The following is a 23874-nucleotide window of genomic DNA, read 5'->3' as shown; positions in this document are numbered from 1 at the left end:
TTTAAAAAGAAGACATTTAAAGGAAACATACAGTTTGACTTCAAATGTTTAATGGATTATTAAGACATACAAATTTCCACATGTCTTACTGGAAAAAACAATTCAGCAGGTGGTTTCCATCCCAGGGTACCTGTCAATCCGTAAATGCTATGCATCATACATTAGCACCACACTGCCAACAATTACACAGATTAGTCAGGGCCTAGAGAAATCAATCTGGACCTCAGAGTAAACTAGTAATATGGATAAGGCACTGACTGCTCCAGGCTATACACAGACAATAATATTATCATCTCCATAAAACAGTTGATGAAAAAAATTAGAAGGTAGTTGAAAAGGCTTTAGCTCCTAAGTGTTGTAACCATTTTTGAGAGTAATTGCATGAGTTCTCTGTTAATTTTCATTTTAATGAACCTCTCTATTACTGTTAACAAACATGTTTGGAGAGAAGATTATCTGACTTTAAATATTCTTCCTTTGACATGATACACAAACATTTCATAGGGCAACCCACCAAGTAAGATACACTAACATATATATTACACAAATATACACACATATGTGTATACATACGTTTAAATCTAGATTCTTTCTCTGATGGCATACTTCAAAATATATTGCAACATTTATTAACTAAATATTGACTGCAGAAGAGTAGTTAATTATTAAAAATACTAGTTTCTTAGCAATATAGCCAGGGGATCCTGCTCTTCTAACTTAAATCTTTTTCTGCTTCTCAATTTTGCTTTGGTATATGTGCTGCCCAAGCAAGCACATCAATTTTGCTTTGGTTAAGTAACTTGCTATCAGAAGGTATTTAGAAACAGATTGGTTACTAAATTGAAACGAGAGAGACTGGTTTGGCACCAACATGAATTAGATGTGTACAAGTCATTGTTTGAATTTAGAAATTGGATCACAGAATGTTTGAGACAAAAAAATGTGTGGGAAAGTTATCTAAATATGTAACTTGTATTCTAAACTGCTAATAGAATAATGAACAATTATAAAGCATTAAAAAAAAGCTTTGTCAGTAATAATAAAATTAATCAATAATAATTTAATATTTTAAAACTATTTTTGTTACAAATCATTATGTTTCTTCTTTTAAGAGCCAATCTTGAAATATACTTAAGGAATAAATCTCCAAATTTGATATCTTGGAAGATGAATATCGACACTGATGTTGCTAATAGTTTTTAAAAGCAAATTCTTTAAGAAGCCTAGCATAAAATATTTATTCTTAAAATACTGTACAAAATTCCATAAAGTATCTTAAATTTTACAGTTATGGAAGAAGAGGTACCCAATTAAATGAGAAAAAGGCAGAAGAAATAGTAAACAATACAGTGGAAAGTAATTATTTTGATAATTTAAAATAATTTGGATTATTTTTGTAATGGCATCATTTACCTTTATGGAAAAAACCCCTATCATTCTGAAAAAGAATGTGATTATTCTTATGGTGGCAATATAACAAGCCCTTTTTCCTCAAGGAAGGACAAAGTTAACAAATAAAGCTTTGAAACCACAAGTCTTAAGGTGAATAATTGTGTATTACAATATGTTTTCCCCATTGGATTTCTTTACCACATAGCATGACATTTTTTAATGGGGGGAGGGCGGGGAGAAACCATGCAGTTTAATAAAATAGAAGCATTTTCTCAATCTAAGTTGTAGCCACTGCTTTGATTTTTGGTTTATCTCAGGGCCAATAAGTATACACTCTAGTACATGAAACAAAACTAGAAGATATACTTGAATGTAGTCTCTGTTTCTTCTTTCTTCAAAGTCTGTATTTCCTAAAAGCATTGTTAGTCAAAGCAAAAAGAAATGTTTGTTCTATTACGTAAGAAATAAACTTCATTTGGTATTCAATTGACTTTCTAACTTAGCAGACAGGACTTTACATCTTCAAATACTGAAAATAAATTGCATTCTTGGCCCCTGCTTTAAAAGGTTAGAGAGAATAAACGCACACCCTGGTAGTGTTCTAGTGATCTCCCTAATCTCAGTTGCACTTTGTCAGAACGAGGTAACTGGTAGTTAAGTGAAATACCCTAGATCAAAGGGGGATTAATCACCAACTGAATCCTTGCTGAATAAACCTGTCATTCAAGAAAATTATTTCCACTGAACTTAGCAGAGGATTGAAGGTATTTGCATAACAGGGACCAACGTACTTCAGCCAGGTTAAAAGGTTCAGAATTCATCCCATGTTTAGCTTTTTGCCTCCTTTTCCTTTCAGCAGCCGGGTACAATGGTTTCTAATCTGATAATACAGCTAACTATCTAAATGATGTCAGAACAGGAAAGTATTGCAAAGTTTGGATGAGGGATGGATCAATTTCACTTTCAGTAACTCCTAAATCTGATTTGTTGGAATTTAAGATGTAATCCTAAAAAAGTCCCTTAAACCTGAGGACTGTTTATTAACATCCCTTTTCTGACCTTTGTCTTAGAAACAACCGTTCTGCTATGGCAGCAGTCCCCAGAGAGGCTCTGGATGATAACTTGACCTACCTACCTCTCAGGGGTGGTACAGGAGTCTATGAATGTCTCTAAAGCAGTGTGAAATACTATAATAAAAAAATAAAAGAAAAATATTAGTTGTTACTGGGTATAAAATTGTGCTTTGAAAGACCTTAAATCATACAATGTATAAAAACCACAATAATTTTAACTCAGAAATACTGAGTTGCTGTGAAAAAAATAAAGTTTATGAGACAGACTATTGTTTAATAAAAAAAAAACTTTTTACACAAATAATTCTCTTAAGAATTCCTGATAAGGCTATTTACTTCAAACCTGACATTAGAATCAATAATTTAAAAAGGAAAAATAAAAAGTGCCCACCGCTGTAAGGGTATTAATTACCTTACACTATAAGAGTATTGCCAGCTTTATAAAGTTTTAAAAATATTGTTCAGTAAAAAATGAAGAAGCGTTTTACGAAAATCATGAACTACTTTTTTTAGAGTACATTTTCAGAAATATAACACTTTTTGTACCTTTTGGGTCTACTGAAGAATAATTACCCTTATGATAGACATCAGATTTCATAATCATATTTTGGCACTAAAAGGGAATTTAGCAATTTTGCATCTAGAGTATGTCTGACACCATCCAAATCTTTCACTGGAAGTAGATGCTCACATTCACCACAAATGCAAAGCATCTTTCAAGTTAAAAAATGCAAAGAATAGTTATCAAAGAAAATGAATAAAATCCATAGATAATTTTTTAGAAAATGATTGAAGTTTTAACCCAAGAAAGGACTCTTAGAGTGTCTTATAGCTTAGAATAAGAACATGTCAATCACGATTAAGCTTCTGGAATCGGAATCCCTTTGAAATGCAGCTGTTTCTTCTTTAATTGTGGCAGCGGACTCTGAAGAAAAGAAAGGTCCAGCCTTAAAGATGAGTAAGGAATACAAAATAGCTCAGGATTAGTTGTGGAGTTCAAAGGTCGCTAATTACACTAAGGAGTTCCCAGACACAGGGAAAACATTAAACAGGTCACCTACCAAACGGGAAACAGACTTTGTCTTCAGAAATTATCCTGAAGTGACAGGTTTCTAGACAAAATCAAAAGCATCACAGTGTGCCCAGCTGATCTCAACAGGATGAAAACATGAGTTGGTTTTAGTTCTGTAGCGTTATGTTAGAATGGAATGGCAACAGATGGCATCAGGTTCCCCTTCGCCCTACACTTGTCCAGTATTCCCTTGATTTTCCTCAGGCTTCTAGAAATGTCAAATCAAAGATTCACTGGTTTTTCTGATTGCTTAGAAAGAAAGTTTTCCCTAGGGGATTATTATACTGAATATCTATGTACTTACTAGATAAATGCCTCTTGCCTATCTTAGTGTACTTTACTCAACATTTATACAATCAAGATGTCCAAATGGCTCCATTAATATTAACATAAGTTAAACGTTAAGCTTTCCTTGAGTTTAAGAGAGATCAAATAACTTAAGTGAAATGTTTTTTTTTCTTCTTCCAAAAGGAAAATTTTAACTACTGATTATCTATGATTAAGCCAGAATAATAAGTTAAAGTCCTGGTCAGGCAGTTATTCTATTTTCTTTGTTACTTGGGATAATTTTGAACATAGAGCATTCTGCCATGATAATGCCTTACAGAAAATGAGAATTTATAACAAGTGAGATTGACCTTAATTAAAAAGCCATATTTCAAATCCTAAATTTATATGCACTCTCCCTTCAAACTATCATAGCTCTCTTTCAAGGAGTTAGAAGATTTTTCTAAGCTTTTCCTTAGGAGACTGACTAAAAAAATAGAAACCAAGAGATAATTTAATTGAATATTAATCTGTAATGCATATTTTTTATAACGCTTCTAATTCTGTTCCATAAAAAGAAACTTGACATAGATTAACTTTTGAGGATCTTGAGATTTCATCTTTTCTTGAATGGCCACTTAAAGTCCAACTTGACAAGGAACTGCTTTGAAAACAGAATGAGACATATAATTTGTAAAGACAGAATAAAAAGTATGACAGGGTGGTTCCTGAAGAAATCAAGAGAATGCTAATAAGAAAGCAGGAGTGATAAATTTAAAGGAAAGAGGCTACACGACACTGAAATAAGATTAAGTAATACTCTCTACCCACAGAACAGCTTTTGAATTTTTACCTGAATTCATTAAGAATTTTCATATAATAAACATGAAAAACAGTATTATACCTAAATTTATCTTTAAAAAAATTTGGCTGCAGGCATTAAGTGATCACAAAACACTAGGCTCATTTTCTAAAGGTATCCCACCCCTCTTAGTATGCTGACTGACATCCTGAGCAAAATGTTTTTGTGGCAGATTAATAAGCTTACCTGAAAAGTAACTCTAGAACAGAGATAAACAAACACCTTAAATAGAATTATTCAGATTCTTTATTAGTCAATAAGAAAGTTCTGATTAAGAACAGGTTACTATTTAAACAACATTCCTTTGTTTTCATTGACTGGTTATTTTTTTTTTTTCCCCAAGAGATTTACAGTGGTTTCTGGTATTCTATAACAATACATTGTACCAGAATCTTACTACTCAGGTTTGAAAGAGCAGAGTTTTTTATCTTGCACATCCATCTTTTAATCTACAATCCATCAGGAGTGGCTGTTTGCAGCTCTGCAATGAGAAGGAGGCTGAGCCCATATCCAGGAAGGCTCAGTGGAGAAAGAAGGCTACAACTGATTAGCCATGTCTGCCACAGGAGCAGGAAAGTATATATGGTAGGGTGACCCAGGACTAGTTTAAAATAAGCCTAAAGTGAATCACTACTGTTTTCTGCTCTGAATCATATTTGAGTAAAATCAAAGGGTAACAAAATAGGAAATATTAGTCTTTAAAATGTTCTTTCAAACTATGTCAGGCTAAAAACATTAAACAGGAGCATTTTTATAATTAAATCAATGACTTTTTTCATTCATAGGTTATATGCACACACATTAAAAATAAAAGACTAATGATTTAATTTATGTTACCATTATATAAATCCTATTTAAGTATGAGATAATTACAGTAATAATGATCCATATGTTACTGGCGCAGGAGCTTTAGAATTCCAGATGTAATAGTCAGAAGAAATTAGTTTCCGGTCTATAAAAAAAAAAAAAAAGAAATAAATGATAAGACTGTATTACATTAACAAAAATTCAATGAGAGAGCAGTCATGATATTTTAAAAATGTGGAACACAATGATTTCAAGAAAGGCAACACTTTGAAATATTTTAATTTCACTTTATCAAGGCATTGTAATTTTTACAACTTTAAAAATACGGGTTTATTAAATATTTAAATCTATCTTTGAGCTTATTTATGCCAAATTTATGCCAATATCCCTCATTTATTCCACGTCTATCAATTTTTCTCATGATTTCCTTAAATTCTGTTTCTTATGGACCATGACATCAACTACAAAAAAAATTTTAAACTTTTTATTGGTTTCCAATTATGTGACCTCTCTTCACCATGGTCCTTATCCTGATCTTGCTGTTCTTTACCCATTCCAAGTTTTAGAGACAGAAATAAACATCCCACTTTCTAGTAATACTTTTAAAAAGTTGCTTCAATGGTTTCTTAAAGTTCTGATCAAATTTAAGTTTTCTGTTTTAATAGCTTTGTAGCTTTGGACAAATGATAACCTCTTTGAACTAAAGTTTTCTGGTATGTAAATTTGAGCTAATAATGCTCATTTGGAGCTAGACCCATGTAAATTCTGATTATTACACACATTAGTGAATATCTAATTCTGCCTTTTCTACCTTTCTTCTTCATGCCTTTCTTCATAATGAAAAAGATAGAGGTAAGATGTATTACCTTGTTATTTATTTATTTATTTCTTCAGTCTGAGAACCTAGTAAACATTGAAAAGCAACACAACATACTGGTTAAGTGGGCAGGCTCCAGAGCCAGACTGCTTGGTTTGATTCCCAGTCCTGCCATTTATTAGCTACATGACCCTAATCCCTCTGTTCCATCAGCATCCTCATCTGTAAAATGGAGATAACAATTCTCACATAGGGTGTTGCGAGGATTAATGAGTTAACACACGTAAAATACTTAGAACTGTGCCTGGCACACGGTAAGCAATAAATGTTAGCTATTATTATGTAAATTAACATTATTACTGGCATTAATATTTTCAGAACTAAGTTGTATATGTTGAAAATAAATTGTATTGTCAAGATGATGGCAAAATAAAGGTCTTAGTTGCACAAAGTGGTAGTCGTGTTCTGAAACTAACAGGACGGAAATAAAAGACTGGTCATAATGATGTATTATAAGATGACCTCTTTTATTCAATATATTAATATTTTATATTACTTTATATTAAAATATATTAATATTTTACATTAAGCAGGTACATTACTGAACAACCCCATCCTGTATTATGCTGAGAATTGCTACAATATGTTTAGTTAATATTAATAAGATACTTAAAATATTTAGACATTACCAAAAGAGAAAACATATCTCCCATACAGTCTAAAATATTGGTCTGTTTGCATTTAGTATCCCATAGATAGAATCCAAAATATTTGCATTTAGCATGGTTTGTCTAAACTGATATAACTATATCATGCCTTCAATAAAAAAATGCATCTTGAAGACTCTTCCATGTATATGCATTTCTTTAAAATACAACCAAAAAACGATGCCTGAGAAAACATAGGGAAATCCTAAGGAGGTAAAGAATTATGACTTATTCTGATTACATTACATGGAATTTATTACTGCCATTCACAAGTAATCGCTTAGAATTCTGTAGTTCTGAGTTCTGTAATCCTTTTGAAACTTTCACGTACAAAGTTCTGTCTTATCCTACCTATTTTGGGGATCCTAATCCTTAGTTTAAGAAATATTTATCTAGGGGCACCTGGGCTCAGTCAGAAGATCTTGGGGTCATGAGTTTCAGCCCCACGTTGGGTGTAGAGATTACTTAAATAAATAAAACTTAAGAGTTCTGCTTATGTTCAGCTAACTTTTAAACTCATTCTAGTTACTTTTCTGTTCTATGCTACTATAAATATTTGATCTGAATTAAATAATTCTGAATTCATTTATAAATTACTTTTTGTCTCCCTGTGTTTTCATATACAGTATATATGTTTACTGACAACCAATAAACTCACCGAAGGCTGGAAACCTTCTTTCTATTGCCCTCCTACTTATAAAATGGAGAGGGCACTAAATAATGCTCACTGACTATAGCATTTGCTAAAAATATTTAAGATTTTAAATAATAATCACATCTAACATTTATTGAATCCATGCTACATGCTAAGCATCATGCTAGGCACTTGGTCAATATAATTTTATCTAAATCTCGTAACAATCCCGAGATAAACAGTACTATTATTTCCATTTTATAGATGAGGAAATTAAAACTTTGAGAAGTTCACTAACTTGTCCAAATTTACATAGCTAATAAATTGTCTGAGCCAGACTCAAACCCTTGTCGGGGAACAACTTCTGAATAAAAAAGTATATTATAACCAGAGCAAAACAAATCCAACTTCATACTAAAGCCCACCTCTATACCAATTCTTGCTCACCCAGACCATTTTATAAACACGAGAAGGCAGAGGCCAATGTAAAGTACACATACTGTTACACAGGATAGGATCAGGTCAGAATTTTTATAAATTAGGATTATTCTCTGATCTCTATTACATTTTAGTTTTGTCTTAGGTAGTAATTGCATAGCACCATTTTAATTCCCTCAAGTTAGTTTGCATCTGTACAACTTACGTGTACTTATTTTTGGTTTTCCTGATGCAAAAACTTGAACTGAATGCTGATCCGCATAACAACCAGTGAGTGTATAATCTAAGATCTTAAAATGAAGCTAGAAAAAGAAGAGAAATACACCAAATTGAGGTGATTATTTGATAAAAGCGATGGTCACATTTTTTTCCCTTGACACAATTTTAGCGATTCACTTCACATAGTTCACAAAATAAAAATGTGTGTGGTATGCTTTCGTGCATACATACACACATACACCTCTTCCCCTTTGCATTAGGACCATTTCTTTGTAATGTTGTCATTAGGAAGTGCTTAACACCCACCAGATACTTCATTAATATGGACTGTAATCTATGTTGCAAAGCATCCCTATTTTATAAATGAGGACACTGAGGTTCAGAGATGGGAGCAACTAGCATCCCAGAATTTAAGTAGCAGAGCTGGCATGTGAACTCAGACTCCACTGACAACAAAAACTGGTGCTTCTTCCCTTAGGGTGTCTGGTATTCTGCGTATTCTCTTCTATCTCTAAGGCTATATGATTGTGATATATTTCAGATCATAATTCTTTTACAAGCAGAAATGTATACACTTTCTAGCAAAACACAAGAATACAATTACTAAAACTGAAACAGTTTATCTCATGTTTGGAGGGAATGAGATGTTCTGCTTAATTTTCCAGAAAACTAAAATACAATTTTTCTAGAACTAAGCTTAGAAATCATCCTTTCTCTCACCTATGAAACCTTTCTAAAATGTAATCCGTATTTCTGGATTTAATTGATAATGTGGCATCATCGATATAAATGCCAATTATTATACTGTGCTATTGTAGAAAGGGCCATTATTAGTACTTTCTCTGAAGGCATAGTGGTGGGGTGCCTGAGTCACAGTGATATTCACATGAACTATCAAAGGTCTGTGTCTTATCGAGGGAGCTCCAGTGTCCTTTTGCTGTGGTTCTCATATTTGCTGTTAAAAGCTCCTGATTTTGCAGTATCCTGTTATCTTTTCTACACTTCTTCTTCTATCTCCATCCCTGCAAATTTCTCCTACTTCCTTTCTCCTTTTGATTGCCAAATTAACTGGGCCACATACATAGAATGTAAATTTTGTGATCTTTTAAGCATTTTTTTTCCTATTGCAACTTATATTATCTCTAATTGTAAAGGGCTTCTGCTTGCTTGTTTGGTATAATTCTGGATTCTGGAAGTTATAATAAGATTGATGTCCATATAACTAAATATTATAAAAATAAATCTATTCAGTGAACACAAATATGTATTACATGCTTGCAATGAGATTATAACTGAGTAGGTGATGGTAATGAATAAAAAAGTCAGAATCCCTACCTCTGCAAGACCTACAGTGGGTTAACATCCCATATTTTTTCTAAAAAATATCCAGAAGTAGGAATTTTTATAACAATCCTTGAAACAAAGCTGTGGATATAGCTGAAGCCAAGATAGAAGAAATGAGTATCACTAGTGTACTTTTTTTTTTTTTTAAGATTTTATTTATTTGTCAGAGAAAGAGGGAAAGAGAGCACAAGCAGGGGGAGTGGCAAAGGCAGAAGGAGAAGCAGACTCCTTGCTGAGCAAGGAGCCCGATGTGGGACTAGATCCCAGGACCCTGGGATCATGACCCAAGGGGAAGGCAGACGCTTAAGGGACTGAGCCACCCAGGTGTCCCTGCACTTCTTACTTCACTACCATTTCTTCTAACTGTTATTATATAGATTTCAATCTCTCTGATTTCTCTACCATTCTATTTAGGTTTTCCTGCTACTTTTCTGATCATCCCTTCAATTCCTCTCACTGGGTCTTCTAAATCATCTACTTATTTTCTTTTTTTCTGATCTTACTCACTTCCACTGCCTCAATTATTTTTTTCTCCACAAGGTTAACTCCTGAATCCTTATATACTGTTGAATTCTCTCTTGAGAATCTAGCTCTAGGTTTTCAGCTACCTACTAGACACTTACATTGGGATACGTTGCTATCACCAGCAATATACATGATATGTATACCACTTCCGCCCAACTTTCTCCATATTAGTACTTTCTCTAAGTATATTCATCCTTCATCAAATATTTATGTGGTAGGTAATGAACTAGATGTTGGTAATAAAAATAATGAATGAATGACACTCATATGGTCTCTGCCCTCTTGGAGCTTCAAGTCTGATTGAAGCTACATTTTTTAAAAAATGTTTTTAAATCTTGGACTTAAAATTATTTTTTGTTTCTATATTTAATTAGTGACCAATGCTTTACCTTTATCACAGCTTCTCCAGGAGTCTTTCTTTCTTTCTGTGACACTCAGCATCATTAACTTACTACCCTTCATCGGGAATCAAGTTTTATTATTTTTTTCCTACTCACCTTCTCACATCCATTCCAGATTGATCTTCATAAAGTATTGTTTTCTGAAAGATCTATATAAAACTAAAAACATTTTCTAACAAAGGAATAAAAGTCAGAATGCAAACCCTCCAAAGCTACAATCTAGACCTAAATCACTTATCCAGCCTGATGTGTTACTACTATTTCTAGCACTGGTTCCTAAGTGTGCCTTGTCATCCTTCATTCCTTTGATTAAGTCATTTATTTACCTATATAAATGTTGGTCAATCTTCAAAGTTTCATTTTCATGCTTATCTGGGCCTCAGAGTTTTGCTTAAACTCCCATCTCTACTGCAAAGCTTTCCTTGACCACTCTGGTCAGAAATGCTCACTGTTTCCTTCAAATACCAAAAGCAGTTAGCACTGATCAATTACTGACATGCATCAGTGGAAAATTTCTAGAGGGCAAGGGCTACATCTTATATTTTTTGTATAGGAATCTTAAATGTGGTAACTAAGAGCTGGGAAATAGAACTTGGTTACTTTGATGTGTTAAGGTTATACTTAACTGTTTCACCTTAAAAATTTTTTAAGTATTAAGTGAAATAGAAAGTGACTAATACTAAACAAAAAGAAATCTCACAAAAATCTAAAGAGACTTAGCACAGACAAGAAGTTCTCCCACAAAAAATGGTTAGAATACATTAAAAATCAATTAGATATATGCAATTTAAAAACAAAGGAAGGGTTTCTAATGTAGTGAGCCACATAAATGTATTTACCTTTAAATATGCTGTACCTCCAATGCAAATCTCATCAAATGGCTGCTTCTCATGACTCTTGGCTCCAAAAGTGACTGTTCCAGAAAGACTAATTTCCATTGATTTGGGGAACTTCTGTCCTAAAAACACAAATGTACCAGTTAACTATTTTAAAGTAAGTAGATTCTACAACAAATGAATTTAAAAAGTCAATAAATAAAAGCTCACCAATAATCCAGATCAATAAGCTTTTCTCTCGAAATACTTCAAGCTGGCCAAAACTAACTTTGTATTCCACATGTGTGATTGGACCTCTTTAAAAAAGAAAAGGACAAAATAGAAAGAAAAAAATGATCATAGAAGAGTTTAAAGAGATCTAAGTCAAATCTAGCTAGTGTTACTTAATAGAAGGACAGCATAAAAGCAGATTTATATATTCAAGTTTGCAGAATAAAGTAGAACAAATAATAAATATTATATCTCAAAAAACACCAAAACCACAATAAATGTTTTTGGTGATGATAGACATTTCATTATTAATTCTAAAGACAACTATAAAGTCATATAGAACGTATTAATACAGTCATATGGAATGACATAACATTAAAACTATAATTTCACTGTATCTTTAGGCATCCTATGAAAAGAACTATGCTGTAGAACAAATTTAAAAGCAGAACTGTTGAGGAAGTAATCTTATGTTACCATTGGCTTAATTCACCAGGTAGCTGATAGTTGGGTTTGACTTCTATGTAGAGCACAGAGAAATTGCTAGAAATAAAGCCAGTAGTGAAATAATCCCTAAAGAAGTTACATTGGCTTAAGTTTGTATTTACTAGTAAGTTTATTTATTTATTAACATTTTTAAATTTAAATTCAATTAATTGACATATATAATGTATTATTGGTTTCAGGTACAGGTCTGTGTTTCATCAGTCTTATATAATACCCAGTGCTCATGACATCACATGCCCTCCTGTATTGACTAGTAAGTTTAACTAGAGAAATGAAGACACATTTAAAGGTAAAGAGATTATTTTTATGACTGAATTTTTTGTTCAGAATCAGCATTCATTTGAACAAAGTTTTTAGATCTTAAAAATAAGGTAAAAAAACAAAGATTAATTTACTGTAGGGCAATGGGAATGTACTAAGAAAGGCAGAAATCATGTACCAGGTTGTTTTATTCTTACCTATTATAAAAAGGTATACGAGCTTCACAGAATTCAAAATTATTTTTCACACTTTCATGAAGTTTTAAGTTAACTGTTATTTTTACTTGTATTTCTTCCTCTTTCATTTGATAAAAACCCAAAATTGGTGGGACTGGGACCTGGAAACAAACATAAACAAATTTTTGTATAATTCTCAGGTTAATGGGTCTAAAATACCAATGATGATTGAGAAAAAGGCCTGTAGTAATGTAGTTATTATGTATAGATTACTCTACACTGTTTTGATAATAGATGAGGGAGCCATTATCGTTCTAAAGGCAGGAATTTTTCCTTCTCTGTTTCCAGAGATAAGAAAGGTGCCTTACAAAGGTTTGCAATACATTGTTTTTCCTTGCTTGCTCATCCAGGTTCCCCTCCTCCAGGTTCTCTATGACCTGCAACATAAGATGTGCACTAGACATAATGTTCACTGACGCCCTGCTCACAGTTCCCTATGTGTATTTTGTGACTCCCCCACCCCCTAGCTCAGCAGTAGCTTACTCAACTGGTTATCAGTAACTGATTGAAGGAGAAACTATCTGTAGGCTGAAGTAAGCCAATCACTCTTTCTGGTACATTTGAAGTAATAAATAGACTCTACTTATGTAGCATAAGGTTTTAGAGTTATAGGTCATGTGGAAGCAGAGAAAGCCAGCTGGAAGAGAAAACTGAGAGATGAGACAGACAGTATAGACATTGAGTACAGGGTGATTTTAATTTTGATTTTCTGGTTCTATTCCCAGTACAGGCTGGGTCTACTTTTTATCCTTGAATGACGCTCAGATTGCCTCTTATATTATCAAAATAAATTCCCTTTATGTAAGGTAGCTTGAGTAGGTTTTCTAAACTATTGATTCATAATTAGGACAAAAGACAAATGGTATAGTAAAAAGGAAGTTGGGTTTTGTAGTGTGGAAAATCTGGGTTCAATCCAGACTCTGTTACTTATTAGTTATAAGGCCTTAGGCATGTCATTTAACTTCTCTGAGACTCTCCTCATCTGTAGAATGGGGCCAGTAATACCTATATTAAGGGTTTTAAAAGTACTGGAGAAAACACATGTAAAGTGCCTAGGACAATGTCTGACACAACAGTTATTCAACAAACAATATCTATAAATAATATTATGTATTTGTCACCCCAGTTGCCTGGGATTACAGGAATTTTATGTTATAATTCAAACCATGACTAAATTATATCAGGATCTATCCTATGACCATGGAGTCCTTATTAGGGAACATTAAAAAAAAAAAGATCCCATGACTTTGAAAACCATTCAATGCTATTACAGACACCAGAGAGAAGAAGTATCTTATTCAAAGACCTGAATCTTCATCTTCATTCATCAATTACTATCTGGTTAATAATGAAAAGTTCTCATGTGGGCCAAAAGTATGAATGATTTGCTTACAACAGAATTCATAAATATGAAGATTAGCAAAGTCTCAACTTTTCCAAGGTTGTTTACCTGCGAAGTATAGTAGCATAAGTTGAATGACTCTAAAGGAGGAGTGAATGGAAATTTGTAAGGTCCACTAAATGCAGAATCATCCATTGCATCAATGCTACTAGAAGTCAGAATAGCAGAGTCAAGAGAAGTCACACAAGGATGAACTAGAATATCCTGAAGTGGAGACCCGTTGGTGGGGAGACTCAAGCTGATGGTAACATTTGGCATGATTCCTTCTAAATCACACTGTAATGGAAACAGAAACAGATATTACCAAGATATTAGAGGCATACATCTTCTGGGTGAGGCTTTTCTAAATTTATCTGAGTCATTTCCCATAACTTAACTCATTTTTATTTCAAGGTATTATTCTTGCTTTCTGTGTTCGGGTTAGTGGTTCTGTTATACTCTCAGATACCAAGCAGGAACTAGGAGAGACTTCTTAGAGCCCTCTGCTTACATCTAAACCCTCAAAAAGCTATTTTAAGTCCACTGACATCTCTCCATTCCTATTGCAAACACACTGGTACAGGCCCCTACAATTTTTGTCACAGGCCTCTAAATGTATCTAGATTCGCCTTCCTCTAATCAATCCATCTTCTGGATCCAACAGAATTCTAAATATATTGTATCCATGCTCAAGATCTTTCAATAGTTTCCCCTCAGTTTTGCATTACTTTTAAGCCTTTCATTGTTTGGCTCCCATCTACCTCTTTAATCATTTTCTACCCTGCAACTGGGAAGCCAGTATTCTTGGAAGGTTATGGAAGCTGGATATGATAGCTTCACAGACCTCTCAGCTCCTGCTTTAAGGATGTGGTGGCCAGATGCAGCACTTTTCAGAACTTTCCATGAATTTCTGCTTTGAGGCTGTAACAGATAGACATGGTGGCATCTCAGACTTATCTGTGAATTCTGGCTTCTCCAGACTAAAGTCATTAGTGACTGTTTCTGGAAGGCTGCAGCCAGAATATCAGAATTTTTATTCTCTCAACTCCTCTTACACCTGGTATGAGCTTCACAGAATTCAAAATTATTTTTCACACTTTCATAAAGTTTTAAATTAACTATTATTTTTAGTAAGCCCTAAATCCTATATTAAATATCTTTACTCCCAAAAACCTTGTAATGGCTCTTTTTCTGACCCAACCAGAATGATATACCTTACTTGTGTGTTCATGGTAAAAAGGCTCTTCCTTTCTACCTCAACTCTAACTTGACATTTACCTCTATTAAAGCACCCAATTAAAACTAGCCAACTGGGCCATAGAAGGCTTATTGATGTGTTTTGTTTGGTAGATCTGAACAAATATTTTAAGAGTTAATAGAATTTAGCAGGTATAATGCTTAGCTGCAAATGCAAGCAGCTAGTTCTACTATCATATACATAGTCCGCATCATGCAATAACTGCTCACCCCCTATAGATATTTGTCTGTGCCCTGTTTGTTTCCCTCTTGAAGCTTTAAGTTCTTTGAAAGCAAGAACTGTTATATTTTTCTTTGTATTTCTAGTGCCTAGCACATTGCTATATACAAGAGACACTCAAAAAAATGTTTACTGAATGGGCATCTTTCTCTAATTGTGTACCCTACCTTTGTTTTCCATTCCAATGTGACATGATTCACTTTCTTATGTTTTATCTACTGCTTGACATATGTGTGAATTCAAGAATATATCTGCTATACAATGTAAACACTTAGCCGGCAGGCATTATGAACAGTACCAGGTATTAGTACCTCATAAAGATTTTTTGGTAACAGTTACAATAATGTCTATCACATTTGAAAATAAAGATGTCCAATAACCTTACCACAAAACTTAAAAATATTTTAGTGTTTTGCATGGTGATTAACATACCATAATAAAATAAAATTTAAAAAAATTTTAAAAAGTAAATAAATTACTATGCAGCCATGAAAAAAATATTTTAATGTTTTGAGTTTCAAACTATCTGCGACTTCACTCTATATGTGAACTAGAAAGAACAAAAAAAAGTTGTTTTTTGACAGATATTTATGGAGATAATAAAATGAGCAAATATTAATAGCAAATACTATTATAATATTTAAATATTCAGTTTATGCTTATTAAATCAGTCTAAGATTCTTAGAGGGATCGGAAAATTGCAACCATTACGGAAGCCACCAATGGATTATCTGCTACCTAGTGATTTAAAATACCAGATCATCAGTCATTTACTATAGAATGAGGACAGTCATTCTAGATGAAACCTGGGTACTACCCTTTAAGCCAATCTGACATATGTAAATCTCACTTTTAACTAGGTGTTATAAAAACAGAAGGGACCTAGGAACTTACCTGATTTTAAAAATGAGAAAAGATTGTAAAAATTATGACTTTTCCAAAGACACCAAAGAATTAGTGGTGGAATGAGGACTAGAACTTCAGTCCACTGGCTTTTGGTTCACCAGGTTTTCTACTAGGACTAAGATTAAATGAAGATAATTATTTCCATTTATAATAGGCTTCATAATAAAACTTTAAATACTAACCTCCTGAAGAACTTTAAAAAAAATGTTTGGCTAACAGATGTACTATTTACGTACAAGCTTAAAGAAACATTTAGTGCATGGATTATGGCACACCCCCATTCTTTTTATTTTTAGAAGAAAGTTTTTTAAAGAAGAAAGTTCTCCATCATGATAATTTGTATAGAAACCAATCCAAAATTCCCATAAGCAATAAACTAGGGTCAGTCAGCCTATCAATGAGCTGAGATATTTAAAAACCATGATATTAATTAGTAGCAAATTTATATATAATATATTCCCTATTTATTGCCACAGAAGGGAAAAACAAAAATGGTGAATTTTCCTTTTATTTCACAGACTTATGAGAAAGAAGGGTTCAACTACTTTAAGATTTGTGAATGACATAATCCATGCACACCTCAATTTTAGAGCCATTTATAGTAGTTTTTTTTGTTTGTTCGTTTTTTACTGGGGGTGGGGTGGACAGATGAGGGAGAGAGAATCTTAAACAGGCTCTATGCCCAGTGCATAGCCTGACATGGGCCTCGATCTCACAACCCTAAGATCACGACCTGAGCCAAAATCAAAAGTTGGATACTTAGCCACCTGAGCCACCCAGGCGCCCCATCATTTATAATAGTTATTTCTAATAAGTTAATAACTGGAATGTATTTTTGATCATGATAGAAGTGAGTTTAAAATAGACTCATAAACTCTCAAGTTACTTTAAGGTTAAAAGGAAAAGAAAGACCCAATTTGTCTGCCAGGACTGTTCCAATTTTCTGTTCTTGAAATCTACTTTTATCTAGAGCATTTGTACATAGCCACTCAACATTAAGTTTTATTAAAAAGTTTATATTCATAAGTGCAGAGAATAAAGGATATCAGAAAAATAAGGACATCTAAAAATATTACTGATATGTACTTGCAGAAATTATGGAAGGCTTTAATTTTTGATCATTATTCAAAATGGCACTCCTCACTACTAATTATATTGTTACTCCTATTGCCATTTCCTATTTTCTATCCTGAAACCAGAGAACACTATATTAACCTACAAACTTTTTAAAATAATATAAGAGCCCTTCAAAATGGTTTTAGATATTAATTCAAAGATTTGTCAATTTCATCCTTTTAGAGGAAATGGAAAATATCAAATATGATGGTTTTTAAATATTTTCACAAATTCTTTTACTCTTTTCAAAAGGTGAAGCCTAATTCTAGTCCCCTTGAATGTGGACTGGACTTAGTGACCTGTTTCTAATGAACAAAAAGTGGTAAAAGTGATGCCATCTGTCCTCAGCTGAGGTAATAAAAAGAATAGCTTCTACCTGTGCCTTCTCTTTCTTTCTCTCTCATCATGTGATCCATAGGAAACCAGTCACCAAGTTGTGAGGATATTCTTAGACTATTGAGAAGTCCGCATGGAAAAGAACTGAGCCCTCCCACCAGCAACCAGCACCAATTTACTATCCATGTGAGTGAGCCACCTTGCAAGTAGATTTTCCAGCCCCAATCAAACCCTCAGGTAACTATAGTTCCAGCTGCTTTGACTGTGATCTCATGACTCCACACTAGAAGTTCCTAGCTAAGCTGTTCCTGAAGTCTTAACCCACAGAACAATGATGATAATAAATGTTTATTTTGGGGATAATGGAACAATTCAGTATGCAGCCATATATAACTAATACAATTCATAAGGGACTCAGTCGGTTGGGCGTCTGCCTTTGGCTCAGGTCACGATCCTAGGGTCCTGAGATCCAGCCCCATATCGGGCTCCCTGCTTATCGGGGAGTCCGCTTCTCCCTCTCCCTCTGCCTCTCCCTCCGGCTTGTGCACTCTCTCTCTTAAATAAATAAAATCTTTTAAAAAAATTCAATTCATAAGGAATACAAAAAGGTAATGTTGCAAAATTTCACACATTTAATGACTGCTGTTTATGATAAAAATCAAGAATGTCATATAACAATGTAAAATAAAGTTAGAAAATTTTACTTTTCTCCATAGGTGTTCAATGGTATGATAAAACAAGTATCAGAGAAAATCTCACCTTGCAAGTGACAGCTCCAACAACCTGCCATGTATCTGCTATATCCTGTTTATCATATTGCATGGATTTTACCTTTTCAGTGATAGAAATAGAAACTTGTGGTTTTCCTTTGTATGTTCCAACTTTCCAGGCTGGCTGTTTTTGTGGATGTGTCACAGAAGCAAAATTAATACTATCCAATGAATTCTGTAAGTTGGCATCTAACAAAGTTCCAAATGGACAAGCTTGTAGAAGCAAATCAGGCAGTTGGTTCAATTTTGTGTTTAACTCAGTTTCATTTTTTTGACCCAAGTGAAGAAAATCCTGTATCCCAAAAAGAAGTTCAAAGCTTTGTGAAATTCCACTAATGCTAATTAATGGTGGACGAGGGGATAAAGTTTGTTCAACTAGTGGAACACAAGCATATATCATGTTATTCTTCAGAAAAGCAACAACTGGCCAGAGTTCTCCACTTCCTACTAGGAGTCCATAGACAGATGTTTTATTGATGTGTGAACAGCTATCACGACTTTCTACGAAGTCCTTATCATCATCCAATAATCTAAGTTCAAAAAACAGTGCTTTAAGAAAGGGACCATCTTCAGGAATAGGCACATAACTTGTTCCATTGAAGACTTTGGCTCGTTTTTCAACAGTTGGATACCGTCTGAATTATGGAAACAAAAATATTATAAATGGTTCTTCCAAGGAAAATAAAAGTAGAAAAATCCAAAAAACCCCCAAAACAAAAACAAAACCAAAACACAAGACTAACAATAACAACAAAACACACAATAATACATACACCCACAAAATCCACAACCAAAACAATGTATTACACGTTAAATTTCTACTGTAGTAACTAACTGTTGTATACTTGGTATATTATCTCAAATTATAATGTCATTATTTATTATTGAAAATAGCTCAATTTAGTTAATTTTTTAAATAGGTAGAGTACATGGTTCTAATTCAAAATTCTAGTTTCTTGGTCACTCAGATTCCTGCTTGGTAGGCCAGGAATGTATACTTGGACACTTTTTAGGCATCTACTAAGGCCTTTTTTTTCTTTTCTGATTCCATCTTAGTAGAGCAGAATCAAAGAAGTGGTTCAATTTAACCTGCCATAATTTTGGATTCACTAGCTGAGATGATACAAATGTAAAAGGAATGTTCTATTCTACTCAGTTAATAGTGAATAACAAATACCCTGAGTCTTCTTGCCAACTCCTTAAAATGTAAGAATGTTTTACTAATAAAAATGTTTATCTCTATGGCCCTGAAAGATATTATGAGGTAATAAAAATAAAATCTAAGTAAGACGCTTTTACTCATTTACAAAATGTTATGTCACATTTTCTTAGTTTAAAAAAAAGATGTACTTTCCCTATTCCTTTTCTCTCCACTCTAATGTCCAGAACAAAGTCATTTATTGGTATTAACTTCTGTGTAAGTCACCTAACTTCCCTAAGTCTATTTTCTTATTTGTACAATAAAGGGGTATCTAAATATATCAGCAATTCTCATCAAGAAGCAAAAACACACCTGGCCAAAATAATTTTTTTCATTAATACCCCTAATAAGATATTGATGTTTACTAATAATTTTTAAAAAGAAAAATAGGAATGTATTCAAAGTTATCTCTATATTAGTTATCACTCACATTCTGATGTACTTTTTTGATTGAGAAAGGAGAAGATTTAGCTAGCCCTCCAGTAATGGCTTAGCAGCTGAATGCCATTTCTTTTTCTGGGTCTCTGGATAAGAACAGTTGAGAACTGTGGACTAAACTCCAGCCCAGTGTTTTACCCTTTGGTTATCTAGAGGATAATTAAAGTCCTTCTTAAGTGTAAGAATCTCAATGTTGGATGTAAAGATAAGAAGTTAATCTGGGACTGTACACAATACCTTGTATGTGCTCAATAAATATTTTTATTGGATGACTCAACCTATCATTTTAGATTTATTCTAGACCTTTTCTAAAATAGGACTCAAACCTTGGCCCTACAATTACGGGGTACAATAACAAACTAAGCCATACTGAAGCTGATACTATTACTATATATCTGGACAGCAAACTTCTAAATCTGAATCTAAACCAAGTTTTGTTTTGGGAAAATGTAATTACATACAGGAACGACCATCTGCTTTTAAAAATCTTAAATGATGGCCATTAACCTTTGGCATATATGTGGGTAATATGCCAGGGTATGTATGCTTAGCCCTTACACCAGGCCCAGGAGCTCAGAAAATGGAAAATAATAAAACTAATTTCTTTAATGATACAGAATTAATAAGTGACAGATGAATTATTTGAACCCAACTTGCTGCCTCCACAGAGATGCTGAAAAACCCACCCAAACATATCTGAATTTTTCTTCTGAAATATCCTGAGTACAATGAGAAAAAAAAAAAATCTGAAAGCAACAATGAGTTCTTCAAGGAACTTATTTTTATAAGCAGTAAAAAAAAATCTTATCTCTGTAAGGTATTAAGATAAGTTACAAAGTCACAGATATAAATACAGTATGGTACTGGTCCAAGAATAGGCAAATAAAGTAATAGAACTGAAACAGACCAATATTTATAAGAGAAACATAATCAACTATCAATAGTCCCACAAATCGATGAAAAAAAATATATATATATACCAAAAAAATACATTTAACATACAGGAAAACTGGCCCACACTCTAGAGAAAAATATAATGGATTCCTCTATTAACACGACATCTGAAGATGGATTAAAGACCTAAACATGACAGATAAAATGATAAAGTTAAGAGACGATAATGTAAGAAGATAGCTTTGGAAAATAAGGGTAGAGTATGACCTGAACAAAACCCCCAAAGTACTACTCTGACTGTAATAAAATTAGTGGTTTGTTTAATCAAGTGATATATAAAGTTAAAAATGACAAAATGAGAGAAAATATCTGTAGTAGCTAAAAATGACAAAGGCCTAGTATCGAGAATATATGAAGAATACACAAGAATACACAATGAATTAATTTTCAGGAGAAAATTAACATGAAAACAAACAAACAGACAAATAGCAACTCTCAAAGATAAAATGGACAAGGATATGTACAAGCAATCCACAGAAAAGGAAATCCAACAGGCTAAGAATCACTGCTACACAGAGAAATGCAAATGAAAATAAGATATCCTTTATAGCAATATTGACAAAAAGTAAAATAAATGTTAGGAAAGAATGGAGATATAGGAACCTTTGCTCACTGCTGATGAGAAGAGTGAGACTGGAGAAAGTGTTCTGAAGAGCTAATTATTTGGCAATATTCAGTCAAAATCAGCATAGATAGGCCCTATGAGCCTTTTGAGGGTATCTACTGCATCACCATTCTGATGGCTGAGTTGGAGGCAACCTGGGATTATCATCACTAGGGGAAGGGGACAGGCAAAACATGGAGGATGTAAACCATAGAGTACAAAAGAGCAATGGTTTAGATCTGCACTGTCCAAAACAGGAGCCACTAGCCACATGTGACTATTTAAACTTAAAATTAAACAAGACTGAGTTCCTCAGTTATAATAGTTACATTTCAAAAGCACAATAGCTACATGTGGTTAGTGGCACAATATTAAACAGCATAGATTTAGGACATTTCTCATGTCCATCATTGCAGAAAATTCTACTGGACAGCGCTGCTCTGGATGAACACAAAGTAACATGGATGTTTCTTAAAAATAGTGCTGAGAAGTCTGGCAAATATAAGAAAATGAAGTCTATAGCACACTTAATTGTGTAATTTGAAAAATGCACAGACAAACACAAAATAAAGGGATAGCAACAAACATGTAAGAGTTACCTGTGAGGAGGAGGAGAATGGCAGAAATAAAGATACTCAAAGGAATATATAAGTACTTTGGACCAACCAGTGAGGCTCCTGAACCATATTAAATATTATTAAACTCCTTACTTGAGGTACAACAACAACAAAGCAAGCCAGGTATCTTGGGAGAAAATGGCAAACTTTAACTCTGATACCCTCAGTAACAAAAAATGTTTAGGTTGTGAAGAGGGAATTTTTCATATCCACATTGCCAACCACTTTCATTTAAAATCACACTCATCTTTATCTGTCTCAATCTCAATGCAGAGCTATGCTACCTCCCTACAGAGCTTTCCTCAGGGAAGAATAAATACGTTGGCAAGAAAGAACTGTCAATAGCCACCAAGAATAAAAGGTGATACAGATTACAGAACTGCCACTTACATTTTACCATGAGTTATTGTATAATTCTCACCACAGAGTTATTTTGATAGAATGTGGCATATTCTAAAAGTGGAGCCAGATCAGCCTACACAATCTAAGAAAAAGTGAATACGATTTTATTTTTTGTACTTTTCCAATTTTCTTCAACAATTAGGAACTTTAAAGTAATCCACCTGAAAGTTTCTAAGAATGAAACATAATATGAAAATAACAGTCTTTTACTGCTCAGCGAAGATTTTCCCGAAGAATGAGCTAAAATGTCCTTGAATGACCTTTATTAACGAAAGTAGAAAAATCTGAAACATGTTCAGTGCTCAATAAGTTTCCTTTCCTTTGGTCATCTCCATCTCAATCCCAAGCAGGTGAAGTTAATTTTTATTACAGTAATACTAATATTGAAAAACACATAATATGTGCCAAACATCAACACACTTAATTCTCACAATACTATTAAGTAGTGGTGTTAAAATTTCCATTTAACAGATGAAACAGAAGTTAAGTAACTAGCCCAAGGCGGCGGACAAAGACACATCCCCAAACTACAGTACATTATCAATCCCTCCGATCCATCACCCCTGAGAATTCAAACTGCATTTACCTGGAGAATCTGACGGTGCCACAAAGTGGAGTTCCCGGCTCGTGGCTTATGAGCCACACTGCCCGCTGGGCCATGACAAGCCACTAAAGCATCAACTCATCCCTAAGGTCGCCACGGAAAAAGGACGCAGACCGGCTTTCTCAGAGGGGCTCCTACCAGATCCGAGGCTCACCCAACCTGAGCCACCTTCTGTCCCACCACAAACAGGTTGGGCTCAGCAGAGACGCTGGCTCCTTCAGGTGGAGTGACTAAAACCTCTGAGTCCCTCCTGTCAACACATGCCACAAAAGTTCTGTGAATCCTCACCTAGAATGCCGAGAAGCATTCCTCCCCAGGAACCCCAGTACTTTCTTCCTCTAAGGGCCACTTCCGGGACGGTGGCCCGCAAGGATCATGGTTCCTCGCTCGCCCCAGCGACGAGCCTCTCTGCGGTTCACCGGCGGCAGGCTTCCCTCTCCGGCCCCTCCCGACAGCCAAC

At 34.0% G+C, this 23874-nt stretch overlaps 1 protein-coding gene across 2 annotated transcripts; it reads right to left on the bottom strand.

The window, feature by feature from the left end:
• Positions 1–23837, bottom strand: AP5M1 (adaptor related protein complex 5 subunit mu 1). 2 transcript variants are annotated; one of them, XM_032405183.1, is made up of 9 exons: positions 23397–23837; positions 18584–19229; positions 14059–14286; positions 12570–12709; positions 11605–11690; positions 11398–11516; positions 8275–8371; positions 5540–5618; positions 1–2579 (listed from the first exon to the last, which is right to left on the bottom strand). In XM_032405183.1, exons 1-9 carry the CDS (start codon positions 23468–23470, stop codon positions 2531–2533), a joined length of 1518 nt encoding a protein of 505 aa, XP_032261074.1. In that variant the 5' UTR covers positions 23471–23837; the 3' UTR covers positions 1–2530. The 2 variants fall into 2 exon arrangements, with proteins under 2 accessions (XP_032261074.1, XP_032261075.1); XM_032405184.1 differs by lacking the exon at positions 1–2579 and having other exon boundaries at positions 2597–5618.
• Between the last annotated feature and the right edge of the window lie 37 nt (positions 23838–23874).

This window comes from Phoca vitulina, unplaced genomic scaffold (assembly GCF_004348235.1).
Source record: "Phoca vitulina isolate PV1807 unplaced genomic scaffold, GSC_HSeal_1.0 scaffold7, whole genome shotgun sequence".
Taxonomy (NCBI): Eukaryota; Metazoa; Chordata; class Mammalia; order Carnivora; family Phocidae; genus Phoca; species Phoca vitulina.
The sequence above is the reverse complement of the archived record's forward strand: the minus strand, read 5'-3'. Positions and strand labels throughout refer to the sequence as shown.